The sequence below is a fragment of the Crocuta crocuta genome, unplaced genomic scaffold (assembly GCF_008692635.1).
Source record: "Crocuta crocuta isolate KB4526 unplaced genomic scaffold, BGI_CrCroc_1.0 scaffold46, whole genome shotgun sequence".
NCBI lineage: Eukaryota > Metazoa > Chordata > Mammalia > Carnivora > Hyaenidae > Crocuta > Crocuta crocuta.
In genome coordinates, this window is record NW_027530975.1 from 1,031,401 (window position 1) to 1,055,453 (window position 24,053).

Below are 24,053 nucleotides of genomic sequence, written 5' to 3' on the forward strand. Positions count from 1 at the left end.
ACACTGAATGTTCATAAATGTCAAATATGCAATTCTGGTATTCTATATGTGGAGAATAGACATTTTTAGCCAGTGTAGACTTGAGGAAATAATGAAGGATTGGCATTATTTGAGCAGAAGTAAATGCATAAAGTATTGGGATTTAGCCACCTTGTAAATCAACAGTAAAATGTAGACTTTTCACTTTTCAAAGAAAGTGGTCTGGAATTTGCACTTTCATAAAACAAACTCTAGCTTTAAGATATCTGCTGTCCTTCATGCTATGTTTATCTAATTTGCTTGAGTAATGGTATCTTATTATGATTAGTTTTATTTCATGCTATCTTCTCTCCACTCCAAGGAAGTTTTCTAATATGTAGAACATATTTAATGTTTAAGTTAAGGGGCGCCTGGGTGGCTCAGTCAGTTAAGTGTCTGACTTCGGCTCAGGTCATGATATCATGGTTCGTGGGCTCGAGCCCCGTGTCAGGCTCTGTGCTGACAGCTCAGAACCTTCTAATTTTGTGTCTCCCTCTCTCTCTGACCCTCCCTTGTTCACACTGTCTCTCTCTCTCTCTCAGAAATAAATAAAACATTAAAAAAACTTTAAATGTTCAAGTTAAAAATAAGATATACACTTAAATTATAAGTTAAAGTTAATTTTATAATCTTTTATTAGATCTTGTACTGTGACAGAACTGCCCCTAAATTTTATGCTCTTTAAATGGTCTCTCAGAATGGCTTGCAATTTTGAGTTTCATAGGATGTCTTATCATGCAAAGTCTGGGTTTGTGAACACTCTGGTTAAAAAAGATTCCACAATTTCAAAGAATGTACTAGCATATACCAGAATGTGTGTTTCCAAAAGCATATTTTTATACAGATTTATGATTAAGAGCCCCAAACTTTGAGTATACTCATGGAACACTAGTCCAAATAAAACAACACTTTCTGATACTTACAGATCTTGTTATTTTTTAGAGCAAAAAACAAATCCATTGCTTAGATAATATAAGTGGGCTACTAGTGCCAGCATTTATTATGTAAAGTATGAAAAAATATCTTATCTTGTCATCATAAGTATAGGCTTCTTGAGACACTTTCTTCTTACATTTCAACTGAGAATAGCATCTTTCCAATTTTATTTTCCTCTGTGATCCCTCTATGACCTGCCTTCTTTATTTTCCACCAAATTTAACAGACCTATCCTGATTCTACACCCATGTTCATGTTGTTTCTCTTGCCAGATCCATGCTTTCCTGAATCTCCATTGTTCTTTAGGACCAGCCTACTTCATAGAGCCTTCCACTTCTGCTTTCCTTTCCCTCTGACTCCCAATCATTTCACATCCAGCCACCACTTTGGCACCCATTATTACCTTCCTACCTTGCCTTCTTACCTGGCATGCTATCTTACCTTCCTAACTGGTTTATGAGCTCCTAGAGGGCAAAGGCCATGCTTTCTATTTCTTCTGCCTTCCCTTGGTATCTAGTCAATCTATTTTAATTTGAAGAGATCATAAAACTTGTTGAATAAAGATCACTTTTATAATGCTGTATTTCTGTAAATATTAGTATAAGTAGGCTTAGAAGGAAATTTCAGTTAATTTGCAGTTTTTATTTAAAAGAATGCCAGAGAAGAGATTTTATCATCATATTGAATCGTAAGACGTGAAGAAGGAGGGATAATAAGAAATTTCAAGAAAAGAAGATATGGTATATTCTATATTTCCTGTATTATGCGGTCACAGACTGTACTCCTAAACCTACCCTTTGGCCCAAATGGGATCAAGTGGTATATAGAAACATAAAATAATCAACTTGAAATTACTTCATACTCAAATTTGTTTATTCTGTTCCAAGTAAAAGAAACAAATACAAGTTAACAAAATAATTTCCTGGGTTTGTTCATATAGTGAAATGAAAGGCTGGAGGAACCCACCTTGGGTATCTCCCAAGGTAGTCAAGGTGGTAGGAACTGATAGAGGGTCTCTTCAATGTACTGCCATTGGAATCAGTAAAATTCAAATATATATTTCCTTATAGCATTTCGGTCAAAATTCAGAGTCCTAGGAAATAGGTCCTGCTTGCTTTGCTTGGATCAAATACTATTCTATGGGTGAAGATCAAAGGGCCTTAACCAACAGTCCTACCAACTCTCCACTTATAGAAAAGACCCAAGTCTCCCCAAGGAAATTGGGTACCATTACAAAAGAGGGAAATAAAGATTAGTTTATTTGTGAAATCACCTTGCAGAATATACAATGTCAGAGAAATAGCAGGGGAGAAACCCTTAAGGAATAGAGAAAACTCTAGGGGAAGGTATCAGTTACCCTGAAAGAAAACAAGGCATCACTAAATGGTATTTTCCACCATGTTCTCTTTATACTACATGTACATCAAACTATGAGACAATTAAAAGTTAGAAGCTATTAGCCAACTCTTTATAAAAACTTGTCTTTCTAGTCAGAGTTGATATACGTGGGAGCTTTGTATTTCAAAGGTTTGTTCTCCCAAATATTTACTGTGAGAAGAATTTCTCTGGCTCCTGTTCTGTGTGTTGAAATGTCACCCAAGGCAAGGCAAAGTAAACCAAGGCCAAGGTATTTTGTGTATAAAGGCACTTCTGTCTGCTTAGGTCTGCAAACTGGCAAGGGAGATACTCCTCACCCTTTTACCTCCCTAACCCTTCAGAAAATACTGGCTCTCTTCATGATTCTGGTGCTTTGCCTATATAAATGTGTACTTTTCCTGAAGTGTGATAATTTGAAGATTTAAATGAAGGACAATTTTATATGCATTTGTTCTTATGCAGCCTTTTAGTCTTTTTAGATGTTTGGCTGTTGCTATCCTATATTAATCTGGTTTAGGCAATTAAGACTATGTTTTCTTTAAAAGGGATTTTGAACAAGGAATTTGCAATGGATTAAATTGTCATGAGAAGGACCAAAATGATATTGTTTGCTTTTACAGTAGAGTTGGTACCAGAGAGAGTTGACTTCTGAAGAAGGGACATAGCTGAGTATTTCAAAGGACTTAGATATTTGGAAATTGGGAATATTCTGTCTGCTAACACAATTATTTGGTCTGAGACACTGGCTTTTAGACTACAGTTCTGTGTATAAATTGTAACCTCTTTCAGTTGTGAAGTACCGAAAGCTAATTTATATATTTTAAAGACCCATAGCAGGTCATGACATGATTTTTGCCTGGTGTTCTGAATGTCAAAGTGAAGAAATTCAGTGAATCCCAGAAAAATTGATGAGTGTAACTATGACTCTCTTAAGGTAGTCAAGTGCTCCATCATCTAATAAGAGATGTGCATGAATGGATGAATGATATTTTCTACTGTCTTTCTCTATTATTTGATAAAACCACAGCCAATGGAATGACTTGGAAAAACCTGAGGTCAAAGGAGACTCTGTTGAAACTGTAAACCTGACATGATTTAGTGACATAGAAAGCATGCATCATTAAGTGGGAGTCCCTCTTGGGAGCAGAGAGGTCAAGGCCTGGGCCTTTAAATCCATTGCCATGTAAATTGTTTCAGATCTTCAAAAGAAGTCATATTTTCAAATTCTTTTAAAATATTATTTTGATACCAAAGCCTAGTAAAAATTAAAAACAAAGAAGATATCTCACTTATCAATTTAAAAATTCTTCCTCTGTAGGGGTCCTGGGTGGCTCGGTTGGTTAAGCATCAGACTCTTGATTTTAGCTTAGGTCATGATCTCACGGTTTGTGAGTTTGAGCCCTGCATCAGGCTCCACACCAACAGTGCAGGACCTGCTTGGGGTTCTCTCTGACCCTCTCTCTCTGCCCTTTTCTTGCATGCATGTGCACATACACACACGTTTTCTCTCTCAAAATTAATTAATTAATTTTAAAAAACCCTTTCCTTGTCCCGCAAATAGACTGACATAATCAAAATAATGCATGAACCCAGGAAAATTTAATCCAGTAATTCAAAGATCAATAGTAGAAAATACAGATTTATTACGTTAAAAGTTATATGGAGAAAATCATAATCATCTCCTTGTACACCAGAAATGTGTTTGATAAAATGTAGTAAGCATTTTTAATAATAACACCCAGATAGAGAAATGTGAATATTTTCTTTGTGAAAGAAATCAATCTAAGTCCTAAAGGCAGCACCTTGACATTTGAAGGTATTCTAACTAAGTTAGGAACCAGACAAAGACATATACTTTTATTATTTAACATTATTCTGTATGCCCTGTTAGATGCAAAGACAAAAGAAGTCAATTTGAAGTATACAAATTCAAAATAAGAATATAAAATTATTGCTGTTTGTAGATGATTGTGTAACTTAATTGTATTATACATTGTATATACTCAAGAGAATAATCCAAAAATCTACCTCAAACAAGAGAATTTAGTAGGGTAATGGGATACAAAATTAACATATAGACATCAATAACTTTTACACATACAAACAAAACAAAGAAATAACCCTGATTATAACATTAGCAAAAAGGGTAGAATACTTAAAAAGAAATATTAGGGAAAACTTTAAACATAAAGAACACTTAATATCTACAAATGGAGAAGCACACCATGTTTTTGATGGAAAGACTCAACATCACAAAAGGATCAACTTTCCTTAAACCAATTTACAAATGTAACTCAAACTTAGTAATTAAATTCTCATGGTAATAGTGACTGAAAGGTAGATCAATGGAACAGAATGGAAATTACAGAAATATACCCATATATACCCCAAAATTAGATAGGAATTACAAATGACTCTTGGTCTATGAAATGACACACAACTTTCAGAAAGCTGAGAAATGCAAGTTAAATCTATAATGAAATACTGTTTTACAGTCACCAAATGCGCAAAAATTCAAAAGTTTTATGACACACTCAAAATTGCTGTCCTTTGATGTCAATTTTGTAATACTAGTTACTGATACAATGTTCTTACCTTTTGACTCAGCAATTCTTCATTTGGGTTTTATCTAACAGATATGCATATATAGAAAAAGGTGTATGTATATGTAAGATTATTCATTGCAGCATTGTTTTTCACTGTAAGTCACAGGGTTGAATTAAGAGAAAGCCCTATACTGAAATACAATGCAGCACAAAGAAGAGAATGAGGAAGGTTGTTATGCATTAATGTGAAAGATCTTCAGAATATTTGTCAAGTGAAAACAGCATGATTTTTTTCTGTATAAACAATAGAGGAAATCTATATTTGAGTGAGTGATGTATGCATAAACCAACTCTAGAAAGATATAAAAGAAAGAAGTATTGGTTTCCTGTGGATGATATGGGAGTCAGGTGGGAAACAGGTGTGGACTGTATACCTTGGTCCTTATTTTTCATTTTGAACCATATAAATGTTGTACCTATTCAATAAATAAATAAACGAACAAGTGTGCAGCCATATGGTGAGATACTTTGTGTTTATTAAGAAAAAAAAGACAAAGGATCCTGTCTGTGTATTGACAGAGAAAAATCTTGGGAGTGTTAAGTACATGAGACAAGGTTTGGAATCGATTGTATAATATGCTACTTTTTATCAAAAAGAGGGAAATCTAAGACTATTTGCTTGGTTTTGTTTGTATATTCATGAAGAAAGTCTGGGAGGATACTTAAGTTGGTGGATCTGGTGATGTGCTGCCAATTTCTCCCTCCAGACCCCTTTTGGGAATGAGAGATTCCTGACCCCAGATGTTGAGAGTGCTGGCCAAGGGAAGGGGGGGTGAGCAGGGGCTTCAGCTGACAGTCATATGGGAGTGATGGCGTCACCTAAGGTCATGCACTATTCTTGAATGGTTCAAATCCACTGAAAGATCAATACGGGGTATGACAGGCCAACTGTCCATGCCCAACTCAGGGCAACTCTGCAGGCCCATCCCAGCTTTAGAAGTTCTCTTCCTTAACACTACATGGCAGCTTACTCTTTCTCTCCCTTATTACCTTCCATAGGAAGAGAACAGTCCTAATAAACCTCCTTCTTACTAAGAGTCTGCCTCCTGGGGAATCCAACATGTGACAAGAACCATACAAACCACTTAAGAAAGAACCTGCTGGGGCGCCTGGGTGGCTTAGTCGGTTAAGCGTCCGACTTTCGCTTAGGTCATGATCTCGGGGTTCGTGGGTTCGAGCCCCGCGTCGGGCTCTGTGCTGACTGCCAGCTCAGAGCCTGGAGCCTGTTTCAGTCTGTGACTCCCTCTCTCTCTGACCCTCCCCTGCTCATGCTGTCTCTCTCTCTCTCCTAGAAATAAATAAAAACATTAAAAAAAAAATTAAAAAAAAAAAAAAAAAAAAAGAAACCAAACCTGGAGAATGGGGACAAGGTTTTCACTCTGTGCCTTTTTATAATTAAAAAAAATTTTTTGAACTATGTGGAGGTATTACTTACTCAAATCATCAGTACAAAATTTAAAGTTAACTTGATATTTCAGTGATTTTTCTGCTTTTCCATGTAGAGAAGCTTTTTATTTAATTTAGAAGATAATTTTAATCCAAAATACTGTGCCCCACCACACTCTAAATATGCTTTTCTTTTCCTTTTTTTTTTTTATTTTTCTGCTTAGCCCCTACAGAGGAACACCTCCTTGATCTCACCTTACGATGGAATTTAAAAAGTCACCTGATGGTGGATGGGGCTGGGTGATCGTGCTTGTCTCCTTTTTCACTCAGTTTTTGTGTTACGGATCACCATTGGCTGTTGGAGTCTTGTACATAGAATGGCTGGATGCCTTCAGTGAAGGAAAGGGAAAAACAGCCTGGGTCGGATCCCTTGCAAGTGGAGTTGGCTTGCTTGCAAGTAAGTGGATAAATTTATGCTTCTCCTAATTCCTTTATCATTTAATTAGATTTGTTGCATCACTGAAACTGTGCAAGGCATAGGAGGCTAAGTATCACATATTTTCCTGCCTTCCTTGAGATTATAATAAATCTATGTGAAAGTACAAGAATGCATAAGATATGCATTCATTTCTTGATTTGTTTATTTGCCATTATGTGCCAGGCAGTGTCCTAGTTGCTAGATATAAAAAGATGAGCAGTAAACACACTGTACCTTCCTTAAAAGATTCAGTCTAGTGAGAGACACCTATGCTTCCATGAGTAAGAATGATACAGGGAGATGAAGGCATCCATCCAGGTGCGTTCAGTGTATGCTGGTGAGCAAAGGACCACACGATGTTCACTGTCCCATAAACAGTTCCTGTACAATTCGAAATTGCTCCTCTTTGATTCAGGTACATTGTGAGCAAATTGCGTGAACTACATTGTGTCACCTTCATGAGAAAAATTTGACGTGCCAAAGGATAGTCCCATCTCACAATGATGACATAATTCAGAATTTTAACTCGGTGTAATGTATGATACACATGTGGTACCACATCTGTATTGGTATAATATCTCCAAAAGTAATATTCTTGATAAATGTTTACATATGATGGAATAAGGATTCTTTCTTTAGAAAGAATCTTTAGAATGAATTTCAAATGAATCTTTAGATTCATCTCTAGAAAGAACAGTAAAGGTGTTTTCATTTACCTTTAAAGGACGAAAATCATTATGGTGCTTCCATTTCTGGAGTAATAGTTTGAAATCTGCAGTAATGTTTAGTGACCATCGATCTGACTTACTTGGAACTATGTAAGCATAGTTGTGCTAAGATGGTGACTTATTTAGGGTCAGTATTCCTGGAGTCTTTTCCTGTGTGCTGTGAGGTTGACCTGGATCACTGAGCAAATCACAATCTCTATTCTGTGGGGATATAAGGACATCATGGGAGTATAAGGAGAAAATAAGGACATTGAATGTGGTGATTTGTAAGGTAATTTTCAGCTTTGAAAGGATTTTGTGAACACAAACTGCATTAGCTGTTCCTTCTTTTAAATATATTGTCTTTTCTAATCACTAAAGGGGACTTCTTAAGATAAAAAAAAAACAAACCCAAAACATTTGTTTCCAATTGATGTATTATCCTGTTAAATCAAAAGCAAGACTTGAAAACACAGTACTGGATATTGTGGGCATGTCGGATAAGATAACTAAACATAACTAAACAAATGAAAATAATACTGTCATTATGAGCTCAGGAGAAACAGGAAAAGTTTGCTCAAGATTTGTTTTAAAGAGTGTTTCAAAATGTGGATCATTTGCAAAGCTGTCAAAGTACAAATGGATGATAATTGATATGTTAATAAAGGAGCTTGCAAGTACTGATTTCTAGAAAATTATCTGCACAAAAAAGAAAATTTATTTTTAAATGTTCTCCAATTAGTCACCATTTCTACTAGCAAATATTAAGTTAAACAGAAAGGTAATTACCCTGTCTTCCAGCAAGGGTCAAAGGACAATTGAAATGATATCTCAATTAGCACATACTCAGAGGACAGATTTTGTCACTAAGTCCATCCAAGTGAGAGTTGAGGATTCAGAGAAGCTAATAGCTCCTTAGGGATGGATGGGGCATTGGTGGTCTGAAGGGCAGCTCGGCACTTTCTCCAGTTTCCCACTGCTTCAAGGACCAGGAGCTGCCCCATTAACTTGCAGCTGGACCAGCTACACAATTTGCAGGTCCCAGTACAAAATAAAAATGCAGGGGCCCTTGTTAAAACTTAAGAACTTTAAGGGGCTCCTGGATGGCTCAGTCGGTTAAGTGTCTGACCTCGGCTCAGGTCATGATCTCACGATTCGTGGATTCGAGCCCCGCATTGGGCTCTGTGCTGACAGCTAGCTCAGAGCCTGGAGCCTGCTTCAGATTCTGTGTCTCCCTCCCTTTCTGACCCTCCCCTGTTCACACTGTCTCTCTCTTTCAGAAATAAATAAAAACACTTTAAAAAAAAAAAAACCTTAAGAACTTTAAGACAGCAACACCAGAGCCGTAAATCAATTATGTGGCCCTCAAGCCCTGAAGTCAGCTCTGCTTGCAGGGCTGGGGAAATAGAGCATCCCACCAAAGTCCAGGGGAGAGAACAAGTACTAGGGGGAGCACTGGGTTGAAGTCGGAAGCTAATTCAAGTCCTGGCACTAAGATTAGTTAGCTGAGTTACCCTGTGTACGTCACTTAACTTCAGTGCCATCAGCTAGACAAGGAGGCACTTGCACCAGCTAATCAAACCCTTTGAAGATGAACATAGAATAAAGAGACCAGAGGTCTTGACAATGAGGAAGTGATAGGAAAGAAATGATGGCTGAAGAGCTACCACTTATAGGTGTGTGTGCACTTTATAGGTGTGTGTCGACTGAACATGTGATGTTGGCCTCCCTTGGCTCCTCATAGCATAAATTAAAAGACAGATCCTGAAAACAATGGTAATAAAGTATTAGCAAGATGTGTCTAGCATGTGTGAGCCACATCAGCCTTTTGTTGACAACTTTGTTCTGCAGAGAAAAACAGATTAATACTATCTTGGAAATGGGAAAAGTAGATCTCATGTTGGCGACCCATATCTGGTTCTTAACCAGAAAGATAGAATCATCTGCAGAAATAGTTTAGCATCTAAAAACCTCTATTTGACCCTCAGACATTCTAATTCAGTTGGTCTATGAAGAAGCCCACATATGTGAATATTTTTAAAGCCTAAAAAGTAATTTTCAGTTGGGAACTACCACTAGCCTAAGCCCTCTTGACTTAGATTTTAATCTTGCACTTTATTGTAATTCTCCAGTGTGTGATTTGCTTTGACTTACTTGTAAAGGGGACTGCTTGGGTTTCTTCTGCTGGGTTGTAGCACTGTTCATTCCATATAAAACATGAAAAATAGTGTCTAGTGGCTTTGATTCTGATAAAAAAAAACACATAAGTGGATGTTTTTGCATCTTTTTGATAAAATATAATTTCTACATATATGAATATATGTCTATATTCATACATCTTTTTGATAAAAATGAGCTTTATATATATACATATGTATATACCTGTATAGATGTATACGTGCATGTGTGTGCGTGTGTGTGTGTGTGTGTGTGTGTGTGTGTGTGTGTGTATTTGCTCTTAAATTCCGGGCTATATATGAGTTACTCAAGGTTGTCTAAAAAGACAGTTTTTTACCTATCAGTGCAGCAGGGTGGGAATAGGGGGAGTCTTTTAACTAGCTCCTCAGATGACTCTGATGCAGGTAGGCCATATTATATCTGAAAAACATGAGTTATTGTCTTTACCCAGTTTTGTCCACAGAAGGCATAGTAGGAATCTCAGTTCTGTGATCCAACCTCTGGAGCTTTATAAATGAGCAAGGCACAGAAGAGTAAGCCCATTTGCCAAGCAGCATATAAATTATATGTTCTTGTACTTGTCCCTTCACTTCACTAGGTGTCCCTTGTGTGTCTGTCTCAATCCCAGTCACTTTTACTTGCTTGATCTTAATTGGTCACAACAGTGCGCTGAGGTAGGTATTATTGTCCTCAAGTTTAGTGTCCAGGTTGCCTACATGAAGATGCAGCCCAAGATAAAGGACATTCTCTAAGAGGAGAAGAGGCACCCAAGCTCCAGTTTCTCTAACCGGATTAGCCTGTTTTGTCATCTTTAAATTGGAGACAATAAAAGTACTATCTTATATGATTGTTGTGTAGAATAATTGAGGTGGTGCTTGGTATATGGTAGGTGCTCAACAAACTTTAGCTATTAAAGAACAAGAATCACCACAAATAAAATTACTTTCCCAAGAAATTGCAACCAAACTGTGGGATCCTCAAAAGAACAGGACCTTTCAGAATGAAATACAAAGACATTTCTAGGGGGATGGGCTGGAGGGAAAACTGAAACTTTGCTAGGACTGTGCCTAAGCATCTTGAATTTAAAGTCCTACCCCTTGTCTCTGGCAAAGTGAGATTTGAATGGTAGCTCACAGTAACACTCAAACAATGTAAGACATACATGTCTTCACTTTACACTCCTCATAATCTTAATTCTTCATTCCTTCTCTTTGAAACTAGAATAATAATAATTGAGGAGAAAATACTTCTTCCTTTTGTCTGAATTATTTGCTTATCCAGCTGATCTTTGAAATGAATAAAGTTGGGAATTTGGGTTATACAAGCTCACTACCATTACATGAGTTACATGAATACATCCATAGAGTGTCCTTTGCTCTCAGGATTCCAACACAGAAGACATCATCTGTACTTACAAGGGATTTTAGTTTCAAAGAAGAGACAGAAGAGGCTTACTGATAATTTGAGATTTCACAAAGGCAAGGGAAAAGCAATGTCTGGAGTTTTATAGAGACAGGTTGTGAGGTGGGCCAGATGGGAGGATGGGCTGTGCAAGGTGGACTATCAGGGAGCAGGCCATCCATATGGAGTCTACTATGCAAAGGCCTGGGAGCCAGCACCATAGGGATCCATTCTGGAAGAGTAAATCTGGTTAGAGAGGGAGGCATTGCTTTGGGAGATGTGATGGTCTGTTTCAACCTGGCTAGGCTACATTCCCCAGTTAGTCAAACACTAGTGTAGGTGTTGCTGTAAAGGTATTTTATAGATGTGTCAAAGTCCATAATCAACAGACTTTAAGTAAGGGAGATTATCCTAGACAATTTGGGTGAATTCGATTCAACCTATAAAAAGCCTGAAGAGCAGAACTGAACTTTCCAGAAGAAATACCATGTTTTGGCTGTATGGTCAGCCTGTGCCAGAGAGTTTCAACCTGACCTTCCTGTTGGGCTGCACTCTGGGTTTTATACTTGCCTAGTCAGGTCTCATAATCGCAGGAGCCAATTCCTTGCAATAAATCTTTTAACACAAAACTTCTGGGTCTGTTTCTCTGGTTGAAATGTAACTGATACAGTAGGGATGGAACATAACTAAACTCATGGGCCGCCGTGGCCTTGCATTGTTTTCAGCTGAGCTAAAGCACGGTTAGACGTCATTCTTTAAATTCAAGAAAGTTGGGGCCATTTTTCAGACAACGGAGTTGCTGAAACAGCACGCAGACCTTTTGTTCTATATTTTTGGACTCTAAGCAGACTTAACAGTACCTCCCCTTCTCCTTAATTCCTCCAAAGGTCTTCAAATTGATAATGAGTCAATACATCTATCCTCAGTCACTATAGCCAGTTGGGCTTGCTGGATGAGTTCTGCGCTGGCAGAATTATACTTGAGGATACCTATACAATTTTACTCCCAAGTCCGATTAACTCATACAAGTAGGAATGAACTTCTGCTTCCTACAAGGATTCTGTTGCATATTGGCCAGTTCCCAGTGTGCTAGGCATTTCCAGGATCGGTGAGAATAACTCCAGTTTTGGTTAAGCTTTCTGTACTCTCTATATCTCACCAAACCAAACAGCAAGCAAGTCTTGTTATTCATTCTCAATATTCATGAGATCAAGAAATGAGTGGGTGTGGCCTTTCTCTTCTAGGGAGATGAAATTAAAATTCTGGTCTCAGCAGGAGCAAGGAGTGAGGAACCTACAAGGTTGCTGGGCTCCCTGCATTGTGGGTAGAGAGCTAAGATTCCCATGGGCCCCATCATCTGCTCTATTAGGGAATTCTTGCTATGCTGCAGGCATACAGTCTGGTTACTGCTATATTTTGTTTCCCACTGTACTGTCAGCCTATTTATGGCTTCAGTGCAGGATGGCTGGCCATCCTACCACTCTTCGGATTTTGAAACTTTTTAGGAGAAATAAGTGCATGGAAGGTGATTTGTTTCCCAAAGGACATGATTCCTTACCCATAGCTATCTTATAATAATTAAAAATTGGGAAAACCACATTATGTTTCTGTTTCCATTTAGAATATGTTTTCATCCCTTTTGGTGATATAACCACACTTTATAGTCCATCCAGGCCAAGGTGCAGTTTCTTGGCCCATGGTGCTCTCCCTTTTACTGAAATCCCAAAACACATGATTTGAACCTTCCTTTTGGTACCATTTGCCCATGATCTTGGGTTTTAATTTAACTCTTGTGTGTTTATTTTGCCTTGTGATTTAGGTATTGGATTGTGTGCACTCTGTCTTCTACCATGATATGAGACTCCAGTGCTGTGCTGTCCCACCAGCAGCCACCAGCCACATGTGGCTGTTGAGCACTTGAAGTGTGGCTAGTTCAAGTTCAGACATGCTATTAAGTGTAACAAATTCATACTGGAGTCATTCGCAAAAAAAAAAAAAGAAACCAATGTAAAATGTCTCATTAATGAAAACAAAATGTTGAAATGATAATATTTGGGCTATATCGAATCAGATAAAATGTATCACTAACATTAATTTTACCTTTTTTTTTATTTTTCTAATGTGCCTACTAGAAAGTTTAGAATTTCATATGTGGCTCACATGTGTAACTCGTATCGTGGAGTTTTGCTATTGTGGAGTGTTGCTCCACTGGACACTTGATCAATAGTGAAGGAATGGCAGTCATCAATTATTTCTTTTTTTTTTTTTTTGATTAATGCAGACCTAAATAGAATGTTACTAACATACTTTTAAATTTTAAGAAGTGTATTCTTCCTCCATGCTAATTTTAACAGCCAGCAACAATTTAGCTCTGTTGTTTCTTCCTACAGTACCCTGAGGGCTCAAGGAAACAGTTTCATCACTTACTTGTGGATCATTCTGACTTCCTTGTAACAACTCATTCTTCTCATTTTTTAAATTCACCCATGATCATAACAAAGCACTTTTTCAGTTAGAATGTTCATTTTCATTTCCCTTTTTATTCCCCTCATCAGCTGAAAATTACCCCAATCAGTCTGATGTGCAGATGACCATTAACAAATTATTTTATATTTTTTGTTTCATTTTGTATTTTAGAGGTTGCAAGGCTTGGAATCTCATCCTTATCTTCCTTCCTTTCTTTGCTCCTTCCTTTGGTTTGTAGGGTTATTCCCTAATACACAGGTTCTTAAATTTTTTGAGTGAATGTGTCCCCATTGTGCCAAAAATGTGGCCAGGACCCCCATGCAAGAGAACAATATCTTTTATTTTATTTTATTTTCTTAAATGTTTTATTTATTTCTAGGAGAGAGAGAGACAGCGTGAGCAGGGGAGGGTCAGAGAGAGATGGAGTCATAGACTCTGAAACAGGCTCCAGGCTCTGGGCTGGCAGCACAGAGCCCGACGCGGGGCTCGAACCCACGAACCGCGAGATCATGACCTAAGCAAAAGTCAGATGCTTAACCCACTAAGCCACCCAGGCGCCCTGAGAACAATATCTTTTAAAAGCCCTGCATACCATAGCCTGGAAAAGGCAAAGCTGTTTAGCAGTTAGTGCCCCACACTGCTGTCTAACCATCCTCAGACCTTTCTTCTGTGCTCACTGCCAGCTTTGCTGCTTAACACTCAGCCAAGGACTTTCAGTTCAACCAACCAGTCAAGATTAATCTCCCAATGGAATGTAGTAATAGTAATAATGGGTCCCAAACACCAGTATACATACAATTGTAATTTCAAGGAAAGTTTTCATTGAAGGTGAAATTAATATAAAGGCAATGATACTGTGTGTGTGTATATATAAAGTTCCCACTATCTTCTTACTATCTTACATTTTATTCTGAAATTATATCCTGCTCATTATTTCCCTATTAAGATATTTCTTCCTGCTCTTTAATGGAATGATAGCAATAACACAAAGTTGTTACATTAAAAAAATGACCTTAGTTGTTAAAACCCTGGCAATCAGATGATGAAGGTTTCTTTTTGCTTTTTTTCTAAAATGTTACAGCTTTCAAGAAGTGGGATCACTGGCTCACATTATGAGTTAACTAATGTTTGTTCCCAAAGCCACTTCTGCAAAGCGTTTGACCTGACACATTATATGAAATCTCCTCTGAAAGCAGTCTTTTTATTCAATTTATCCCTCTTGAAACTAGTCCAGTATTCTATGGTTTATCATCTTGGAAACTGGCCTGTTATTACAAAGAGCTAAACATGTAAATGTGTCATGTTTTATGGATATGATCTAATGCTCAATTCCATTTATACTTTACCATAATTGTAATTGATGAAATATGGGGTTAATATGGTTTAAATCTATGTAAACAGAATCTAGAAATACTCTGGTTCCGAGGACGGGCATAAAATTATTTGCCCTAAACACCAAGATGAGCATGAATGTTATATTTCATTTGCCCTCAATTCATAAAACTACTTGAGCTGCAAGATATTAACAAAAGTACATTGGTGTTCTTTACTAATATTTTTATTTCTAGGAAAAAAAATAAGACATCAATTGAAATACTTCTTAGTTAGAAAGAATGCTAAGCTGACTTGGCCTTAGCCCTGTCATTGATTGGCTATGGATGTTTGTTCAAATTACAGAACATTTCTGACTTCAGTTTTATCATTTTTAAAATGACATGTTTGGACCCTCTCCAAGGCCTCTTTCCTCTAAAATTCTGTGTTTAGAATCTCTGACGTCAAGATATTTTTCTCTAAGTAAGCAGCAGATGGCAGTATGAAAGTGGAGAATTTTTTAAAGAGTTTTCAATTTACTGTTTTTATTGGTCAAAGAATTTCTGCTCATTTCTTCCTTAGGCTTAATTGTTTTCTGTGAATCATGTATTAGACAAAATAATTTATGAACTTATCACATAATTGAAAATTATTATGTACTTATTAGCATGTAATAGTTACAGTGTTACTGCACATGCTATGAAAATTAGGACCCTTCATCCCTACCCCTGGCTTCCCAAATTCTGTGTCTCCTTGTAGAATTAGTATGCGTTAAGGAGCATAGATTTTAAAGTCCTACTTTGAGGATGAAACTTCAAACTTTTCAGGTATGCCAGCAATAATTTCTGTTTTAATTCCATTGTGCCTGTTAAATTTGTTGACGCTGATTCTCAATGTCAGTGCAGTTTGGTAAACAACACAAGAAGGGTCATGCCTTTATGATGTCAGACATCCATTTATGAAATTTGACCTTTAAAAAAATTCCTATTTTTGAAGTATCTAAGTACTCCTCATTGGGTACACAGGCAGCTGAACTCTTGGATGAAAAGTTTGATCTTTCAAATTTATTTTCTTTCTAAAACACTGGCACAGAATATTCCCCTCTGTTTAAGGTATAAATGTATCAGCCTGCTCTTCTGTACTGGCTCACATAGAAGGCCTGAAATGTCAGGGGCCGGTTCATGACCAGGGAGAATGTGGGAGAGCCATCATATTGAGAGCTATGTAGTATCTTAGTGGTCATAACCTGGTCTTAAGAATGCACTTGAGAGGGTATCTGCTCTTGGCGGGAATGTTGGACTTGGGGTGGTCAGATCCTGGCTTTTTCACTTACTGACATGAAACTCATTCTCAGTTTGAGGTTACTTACAATGTTTAAAAATCTAAATAAAAGATATACGCAGGAGCGTGCCAGGTGGCTTAGTCGATTGAGCTTCTGAATTTGGCTCAGGGCATGATCTCGTGGTTTGTGAGTTTGAGCCCTCTTTGGGATCCTCTCTCCCCCCTCTCTCTCTGACCCCCTGCCGGCTCACACACACAAGCATGTGCACACACACACGTGTGTGTGTGTGTGTGCAATGTGTGTGTGCTCACTCTCTCTCAAAAATAAACATTAAAAAAGATATATACAGAAAAGTGTACATATCATGAATATTGCTTGATGAATTTTTCACAAACCAAATACACCCATGTACTAAGCACACTCACATCAAGAAACAGAACATTGATCGGCACTACCCTGGAAATTGGGCTGTGCTCCCTTCTGGTTGTAACTCCCTACCCATTACCAAAGATAACCATTATCCTGACTTCTAATCATAGATTAATTTTGCCTGTTTTTGTACTTTTATAATTGTAATGATATAATGTATACTTTCTCGTCTTTTTAAAAAAATTTTTAATGTTTTATTTATTTCTGAGAGAGAGAGAAATGCAGCATGAGCAGGGGAGGGTTAGAGAGAGAGAGAAACAGAATCCAAAGCAGGCTCCAGGCTCTGAGCTAGCTGTCAGCACAGAGCCCGACGCAGGGCTCGAACCCACGAACAGTGAGATTGTAACCTGAGCTGGTCAGACGCTTAACTGACTGAGCCACCCAGGTGTCCCTATACTTTTTCGTCTTGAGTGTCTTTCACTCCATATATGTTTATGAGACACTTCTGTCTGTGTAGCAATAGATCCTTTATTCTGATTGCCATACAGCAGTCCACTGTGTGACTACCAGAATTCACTTATACATCGTATTGCTGCAAACATTTATGTACTTTTGGTACAGTTATTTCTACTGAGTATATATATGGAAGCAGAATTTCTGGGCTATACCATGTTTCAGGTTTAGGAGACAATACCAGCAGTTTAGGAGAGTTCTGATTGCTCCATATACTTGCTAACACTTACTGTTGTCTGTCTTTTGCCATCTTGGTGATTATACTTTTTAAAAATTGGGAATAATAATCTGTACCTTGAAAGGTTGTTGTCAACTTAATTAAGGTTTCTCTTTGTTTTTAAAACCTGGGCTCACTCTTCTACCATGGGCATGGACAACCTCTGTGAGCTTCAGTTTCCTTCATGTAAATGAGACTATGGGGCACCTGGGTGGCTCAGTTGGTTGAGTGTCTGACTTGGGCTCATGTCATGACCTCACTGTTCATGAGTTCAAGCCCCACAACAGGCTCTGTGCTGACAGCCAGCCCAGAGCCTGGAGCCTGTTTCAGATTCTGTGTCTTCCTCTCTCTCTGACCCTCCCCTGCTCATGCTGTCTCTCTCTCTCTCTCTCTCTCTCTCAGAAATAAATAAAAACATTAAAAAAATTTTTTAATGAGACTAATGTGCTGAATAATCCTCAGTGTCCTTTCTGATATACTCAACTCTGTAGTTGTACATGCTATGTAGGTACACTGCTAAGTGGGAAAGAATTTTACTATCACTTAAATCCTGTTCCATGGGCCATTGCCCACTTCTGCATAGAACAGATCCATATAGTGGTCACTGTAGCCTGCCACTCAATAGTGCACTTCATCCCTCAAATTCCAGGTTATATGTAGAATGTAGGACAGTGGTACTGACACCTGTGCTGGAAAAGGCAGGATGCTTCTCCGTTTGGTCCCACCTGCGAGAATATTCTCTAGGAAGTGCATAACCACCCCACCCCCACATCATCACTCTGCAAGGTGGCGATTAGTTGTGTTCATTCAGTCATCAAGCTTATTTTCCCCATCAATTACATGACTGGCTTCATTCTGGAAAGGAGCTCTGGGGAGGAAATACACATGGAACATGCAGGAGGAAAAGTCCTCAGAATAGTAAGGTGGTTAAGACACTGGGCTCAGGCGTCAGACTGCCTGGGATTTTACTTCCTCTGTTACCACTTTGGTGGCTGCTGCCGCCACTCTCATCATGGAGGAGCTGGCACTGATCAGGGACTTCCTTGTCCCAGGCCTTGTGATCAGCTTGACACCTGGGCTCTCGTTTGTCCTCCCTGTAACACCACGAGATAGCATGATTATGATTCCAATCTTCAGATGAGAAAACTGAGGCACAGAGAAATCAGATAAATTGACTGAGAGTAAACTGTCAGCAAGTGGTAAAGCTCAAATTTGAATAACGCCTGACTCCAGAATGCCTGTTTCTTACCTACGTGGACTTACCATCCTGAAACTTTAATTTCCTTATCAAAAAATGAGGTTAATAGTAGCATGTACCTCCCAGGGATGCAGGGAGATTAAAATGAAATGAGACTGTTTCTATGAAGTATCTTGCAGAGTATCTAACACATAGTAAATACATAGTAGATGTTTACTACTAGGGTTGTTATTGTATGATGGAAAGAGTCATTTTAAATTTTTGATGGGATGGATCCTAGGATTGTGGGAAGGAGGTTACTGTTACCTAAGTGAAGGTTTCATTTATTATTTTAGGTCCTGTCTGCAGCCTCTGTGTCTCCTGTTTTGGAGCAAGACCTGTGACAATCTTCAGTGGCTTCATGGTAGCTGGAGGCCTGATGTTGAGCAGTTTTGCTCCCAACATCTACTTTCTGTTTTTTTCCTATGGCATTGTTGTAGGTAAGAAACCTGGTCACTATAATTCTTCTAAGCCTCAAGAGTTAAACATCATTTGTCAATGTCAGGTTTATGATTCAGTTAATATAAGATGTGAAAATGATAAAAAATAATTTACTTTCAATGACCACTTCACCAAAAATTATTGCCTTAGTAACACGTCCACCCAGTGAATCAAAATATTTGAAAGGATAAACATGTTTTATCAACACGTGCTATGTTCTCTTGCAAGGCACAAGAAGGGTTTCATTTCAGTGCTGGCCTCTAATGCACACAAGGGGAAAAAAAAGAGGAGGGAGCCTGTGGCTGATGCCACTTCTCGATGACTTAGGAAGTGGTCCCTTTCATACTGGCGGGCTAAGCAGGGCTCTGCTGGGTTGTTTGTGTTCTAAACATCGTGTGCTTCTAGGGCCCACATCACGAAGTTACAGCAGAATTAAAAGGGAGATTTTAAAACACACAATTATTATTATTTTTTTAAAGATAAGGCATGAGTGAAGAAAACTGAGTGGTGGGGAGAATTGACGGTGATCCTAGCTACAGGAGAAGAGTAGAGGGAGCCTGAGGGCACTGACGGCTCTGGGGCAGATTCCTTTGTGATGTGTTGTCCTAATTGTGTTCAGTTTTCAACATCATCAGACTATTCCTAGGGGCAGTTGTTAGGAATTTGAAACAGATGATTCCAGGTTTCCAAGTTTTTCTTAGTGTCTGAAAGAACCTGATTTTGTTGGGTACTAATAATCCTCTTTTTCACTTGGGACTATTTCCAGAATAATACCTAATAGAAATAATAGCAGCTAATATGTACTGAGTACTTACCATGTGCTTGGCTCTGTGCTAAGTGCTTTACCTGACCTTATTTAATCTTCATAAGAACCCATATTACAGAGGGGGAAAGTGAACCTCAGAGAAATGAAGCTACATAACTAGGAGATTTGGGGTTGAATGCTGTCAGTCTGACACCAGATCAGAGTCAGGTCAGTCTGACTTGACCTGAGTCAGATCCTGACCTCTTTCACATTTTTGTAATTTTTTTGGGTGCTTTTAGAACCCTTAAGGTTTATTGTTAAATGTAACTACATACCCTAATACTGCTGAGAACTGAATATAAATAAGCAAGTCAATTCTTTAAGAACATGTCATTTATGTTTGATATTTTATATTCTGTGTAGTGTTTAATACAGTTTTGGGCTTATGGGTACAAACACATTAATATATGGTGTAAACTTGAGAGTTTTCATTTGATAAGCATTTTGCATTCTTGTCTAAAATCATAAAAATAAAAATGTAGATATATGTTTTTATGCATGAATATTGGATTATTCCTTTTAGGACAAATCCCTTTTTACATAGAAAATTGAATCATTATGCCATTGATAAGATTTAGTTCAAACTCTGGTCTACATGTTTAAAATTGCATAAGATTTTACTCCTTCACATGGTTTCATGGTTAATCAGGCATACAAAATTGTTACCAACTTAAAAATTGATAAGCAGTGAGTGATACACAGCATTTGCATTACTGATAGGTAAAAATGAATTTTTAGGAAGAAAATATTGGCTTGCAATGTCTAAGGTTTATATACATTTGACTGTGTTAAAAGAATAAGGATATATAGAAAGAAAAGACAATATTAACTAACTCCCAAAACTAAGTTTCAAAATTTCTGTAGCAATGGGGGGTGCTTTTTCAACTTGTGACGTTAATTTTGATTTGGTTTATGTTGTTGGAACCTTTTGATAACTAACCATGCCTCCTGACCTCCTGAATCTATGATCTTCAATTAATTAGATAGGAATTGAGATTGGTCTGACTTATCCTTTCAGCTCATGGTGATGGTGGTGGTGGTAGTGTTACAAAGCTTTCACTTAGCTTTCTCCACTATGATAACTCATACCGTGGCCAAGGAACAATGTAGGAGGTTATACCAACCATCATGTATGTGTGAACCAATGAAGTAGCGGGAATGTGGATGGGCCCATGGACTCAATGGATCCATTGTAAACCAGACCTGGGCAATGATCCTATATATTACCTGGCCCCATATGACCACACTTGAAGGGAAGGCCGTGTAAATGCTTCAGGCCCCTAGTTAACATTGCCGGTTCATGTTCTGTGTCCAACAATGCTCAAAAGGTATCCCACTTTCCCTAGTGCATAATTACCTAAATAAGTGGCCAGAGTTGTCGTTGGGGAAATATTTAGGGTACCATTATCTATATACTTGTCATAGTGTTTGTTGCAATGTCCTCCCTCCTGGAATCCTAGCTTCTCCTTCACTTAGCGGATTGTGGGTCAGAAAACAGGCTCAGCTCTGAAGACTGATTTGGCGATAGGTTCTGAATCCCTGCAGCTAAGAAGAAATTGCGAGCTCATGGAGAGAGCGCTGGGCTTAGAGTCAGGAGACAGATTCTGTGAGCCTGAGTAAGCTTGACCACGAATGGCTCTTTCTTCATCTGTGAAAGCAGCCTGGGAAACCTACCTTACACAGGTTTTGTGAGGACAAAATGAGGTCAAGAGAAATTAAAAAAAAAAAAGAGTTGAGTTAGATTTCAGTTAGTAAAAAGTCACTCTCTGGTAATTATTGGGGACCCGTGACCTACTCCTGGCTAGCAGATAATTAATACTTATTACGGTGGTTGGCGTCTTCTTTCTTTCTTATTTTCTTCCTTCCTTCCTTCCTCCCTCCCTTCCTTCCTTCCTTCCTTCCTCTCTCTCTCTCTCTCTCTTTCTTTCTTTCTGTTGGCTTAGCATACAGGGCTCTGCTCTTTCTTCTTTCTTTCTTTCTTTCTTTCTTTCATTCTTTCTTTCTTTCTTTCTTTCTCTCTGTTGGCTTATAGTACAGGGCTCACAGAATATCTGTGGTATAAATAAGTAAGATAATAGTGAACAACAATACTTCCATTCTGTCATCATTTAGAGTATCCAGTTGAAAAGGAAATGACAGGAAATTATTATCATCTAAACTCATTTTCCTTTTTGTATTGAGTTTCTTAGAAACAGCAAGAAGGATTCAGTCTGATGATAACATTCACTGAGCACCACTTCTGTGCAGAATTGTATACTAAGGATTTTCATTTGTCTAGAATGAACTAGATGGTGTCTTAAAATAGACAATATGCAGAGAGACGGGTTACTTAACTTCTGTTTTCTCATTTTTTTTAAGTTTTTAGGGGCGCCTGGGTGGCTCAGTCGGTTACGCTGCCCACTTCGGCTCAGGTCATGATCTCACAGTTCGTGGGTTTGAGCCCCGTGTCAGGCTCTGTGCTGACAGCTTGGAGCCTGGAGCCTGCTTCCGATTCTGTGTCTCCCTCTCTCTCTGACCCTCCCCCACTCACACTCTGTCTCTCTCTGTCTCTCTCTCTCTCTGAAAAACTAAATCAACATTAAAAATTTTTTAAAATAAAGTTTTTAAATTTATTTTGAGAGAGAGAAAGCATAAGTGAGGGAGAGGCAGATAGAGGGAGAGAGAGAGTCCTAAACAAGGTCTGCACTCTCAGTGTGGAACCCTATGCTGGGCTCGAACTCACAAGCCGTGAGATAATCACCTGAGCTGGAATCAAGAGCCCGTACTTACCTGGTACCAACTAGGTGCCCCTCTGTTTTCTCGTTTTTTAAACCTGCATATAATAATGGCATCAACCTTAGAATTTTGTGAATTAATGAAGTAATGCAATAATATTAGCTAGCATTACCATTATTATTAGTTTTGTGAGCTTGGAAAATTATTTATTCTCTCTGAGCTTCCATTTTTATTTTTTATCAAATGGGACTAATATGACTTCACAGTAATATTGTGCCCATTCGCGAGCAAGTGTATACACAGAGGCACAAAGAGGTATTTCATACATGTTTTTCCTTTTCCTTAAATTCCTGCTGACCAATTAGTTCAAGACCACAGCAGCAGTTTTTTGTTACTGAGGAAGCTTTATTGAGTCAGCAATATTTGTATAACAGATTGAAAACATAGAAAGAGAAATCAAAGCTTTTTAGTATGTTTAATTATGATACACAATATAAACAAATACTGAAGTTTATTAGTTGGCATAATTCTGTTTATCCCTTAACTGATATTTTAAAAAGTATCATCTTGAAAATACGATGTTATCTTGTTGTAGATAACATAAAATGGAAATTTCTCCTTTTTCAAGTGACTGTAAGCCACACTGCCAAGCCTGGTAATTCAGGCTTTTGTTTTCTCAATTACTTTACCAAACCAGAAAAAAGAAAGTATGGTGAGGGAGGCTGGAGGGGGCCAGCAGGAAATGAGCACTTAATAAGCTCGGGCTTCTCCTCAATCATTTCCATTTGCTTTTCTGGAAAGCACAACTCAAGATCAATGACTTACATTCTCTTTTCTTCAGAGTATACTGTTCTTAAGCTGCCTGGTTAGTTTTTGCTTACTATTCCCTTTTGGTTTTTGGAAAAATTCAATTTTCTCTTCCTTTGTTTTCATGGTAATATCTGGCTGTGAACTGTATCTGCACAGTGTACTGAGATGGGAGGGAAAAACCATGTTTGCAGACAGTCTGATGCTCCTGTTCCAATTATGGCAAATGAGATAAAGGTCATTTCCTGGCGTTCATTTTAGCGGTTAGAGTTTTATAAGCCTTTTTGTTTTGTTTTGTTTTTAATGGTTATATCATTAAAGAAAGTCTTTTTTCTCTCATGGATGTTCAACTGTAATAAGGAAGTATGATTTTCTAATTAGTCTGAAGCTATTATTGACATAATGTCATAATACTCAAGTGAAAAGTGAAAACAAATATCAATAAAATGGTTATTTTTTAGTACTTACTATATTCCAGGCACAGATACTAAATCTTTTACATTTTTTATGTCTCTTAATATTTTTTTTCTGAGAGAGAGCAACAACAATAGAGCAAGAAGGGGAGAGGGACATAGAGAGGGGAAGAGAATCCCAAGCAGACTCCACACTCGGCATGGAACCTGACACAGGGTTTGATCCCACAACCTTGGAGATCATGACCTGAGCCCAAATCAAGAGTTGGACACTCAACCGACTAAGCCACCCAGTGTCTCTTCATCTTTACAGCTGTCTTGTGAGATTATTTTAAAGATAAAAAAACCTAGAATTAGAGAGTTTAAGTAAACTCTCAAATCCCCAAAGTC

The 24,053-nt window shown here is 38.0% G+C and overlaps 1 protein-coding gene across 2 annotated transcripts in view; it reads left to right on the forward strand.

Annotated features, from left to right (window-relative positions):
- Window positions 1-24,053, forward strand: part of SLC16A9 (solute carrier family 16 member 9) — a 52,680-nt gene that overhangs the window by 17,033 nt on the left and 11,594 nt on the right. For both annotated transcript variants that reach the window (XM_077770145.1, XM_077770146.1), the window contains exons 2-3: window positions 6,548-6,780; window positions 18,779-18,922. In XM_077770145.1, coding sequence (XP_077626271.1) covers window positions 6,585-6,780; window positions 18,779-18,922 — 340 coding nt within the window. In that variant the 5' untranslated portion in view covers window positions 6,548-6,584. The remainder of the gene's footprint in view (window positions 1-6,547; window positions 6,781-18,778; window positions 18,923-24,053) is intronic.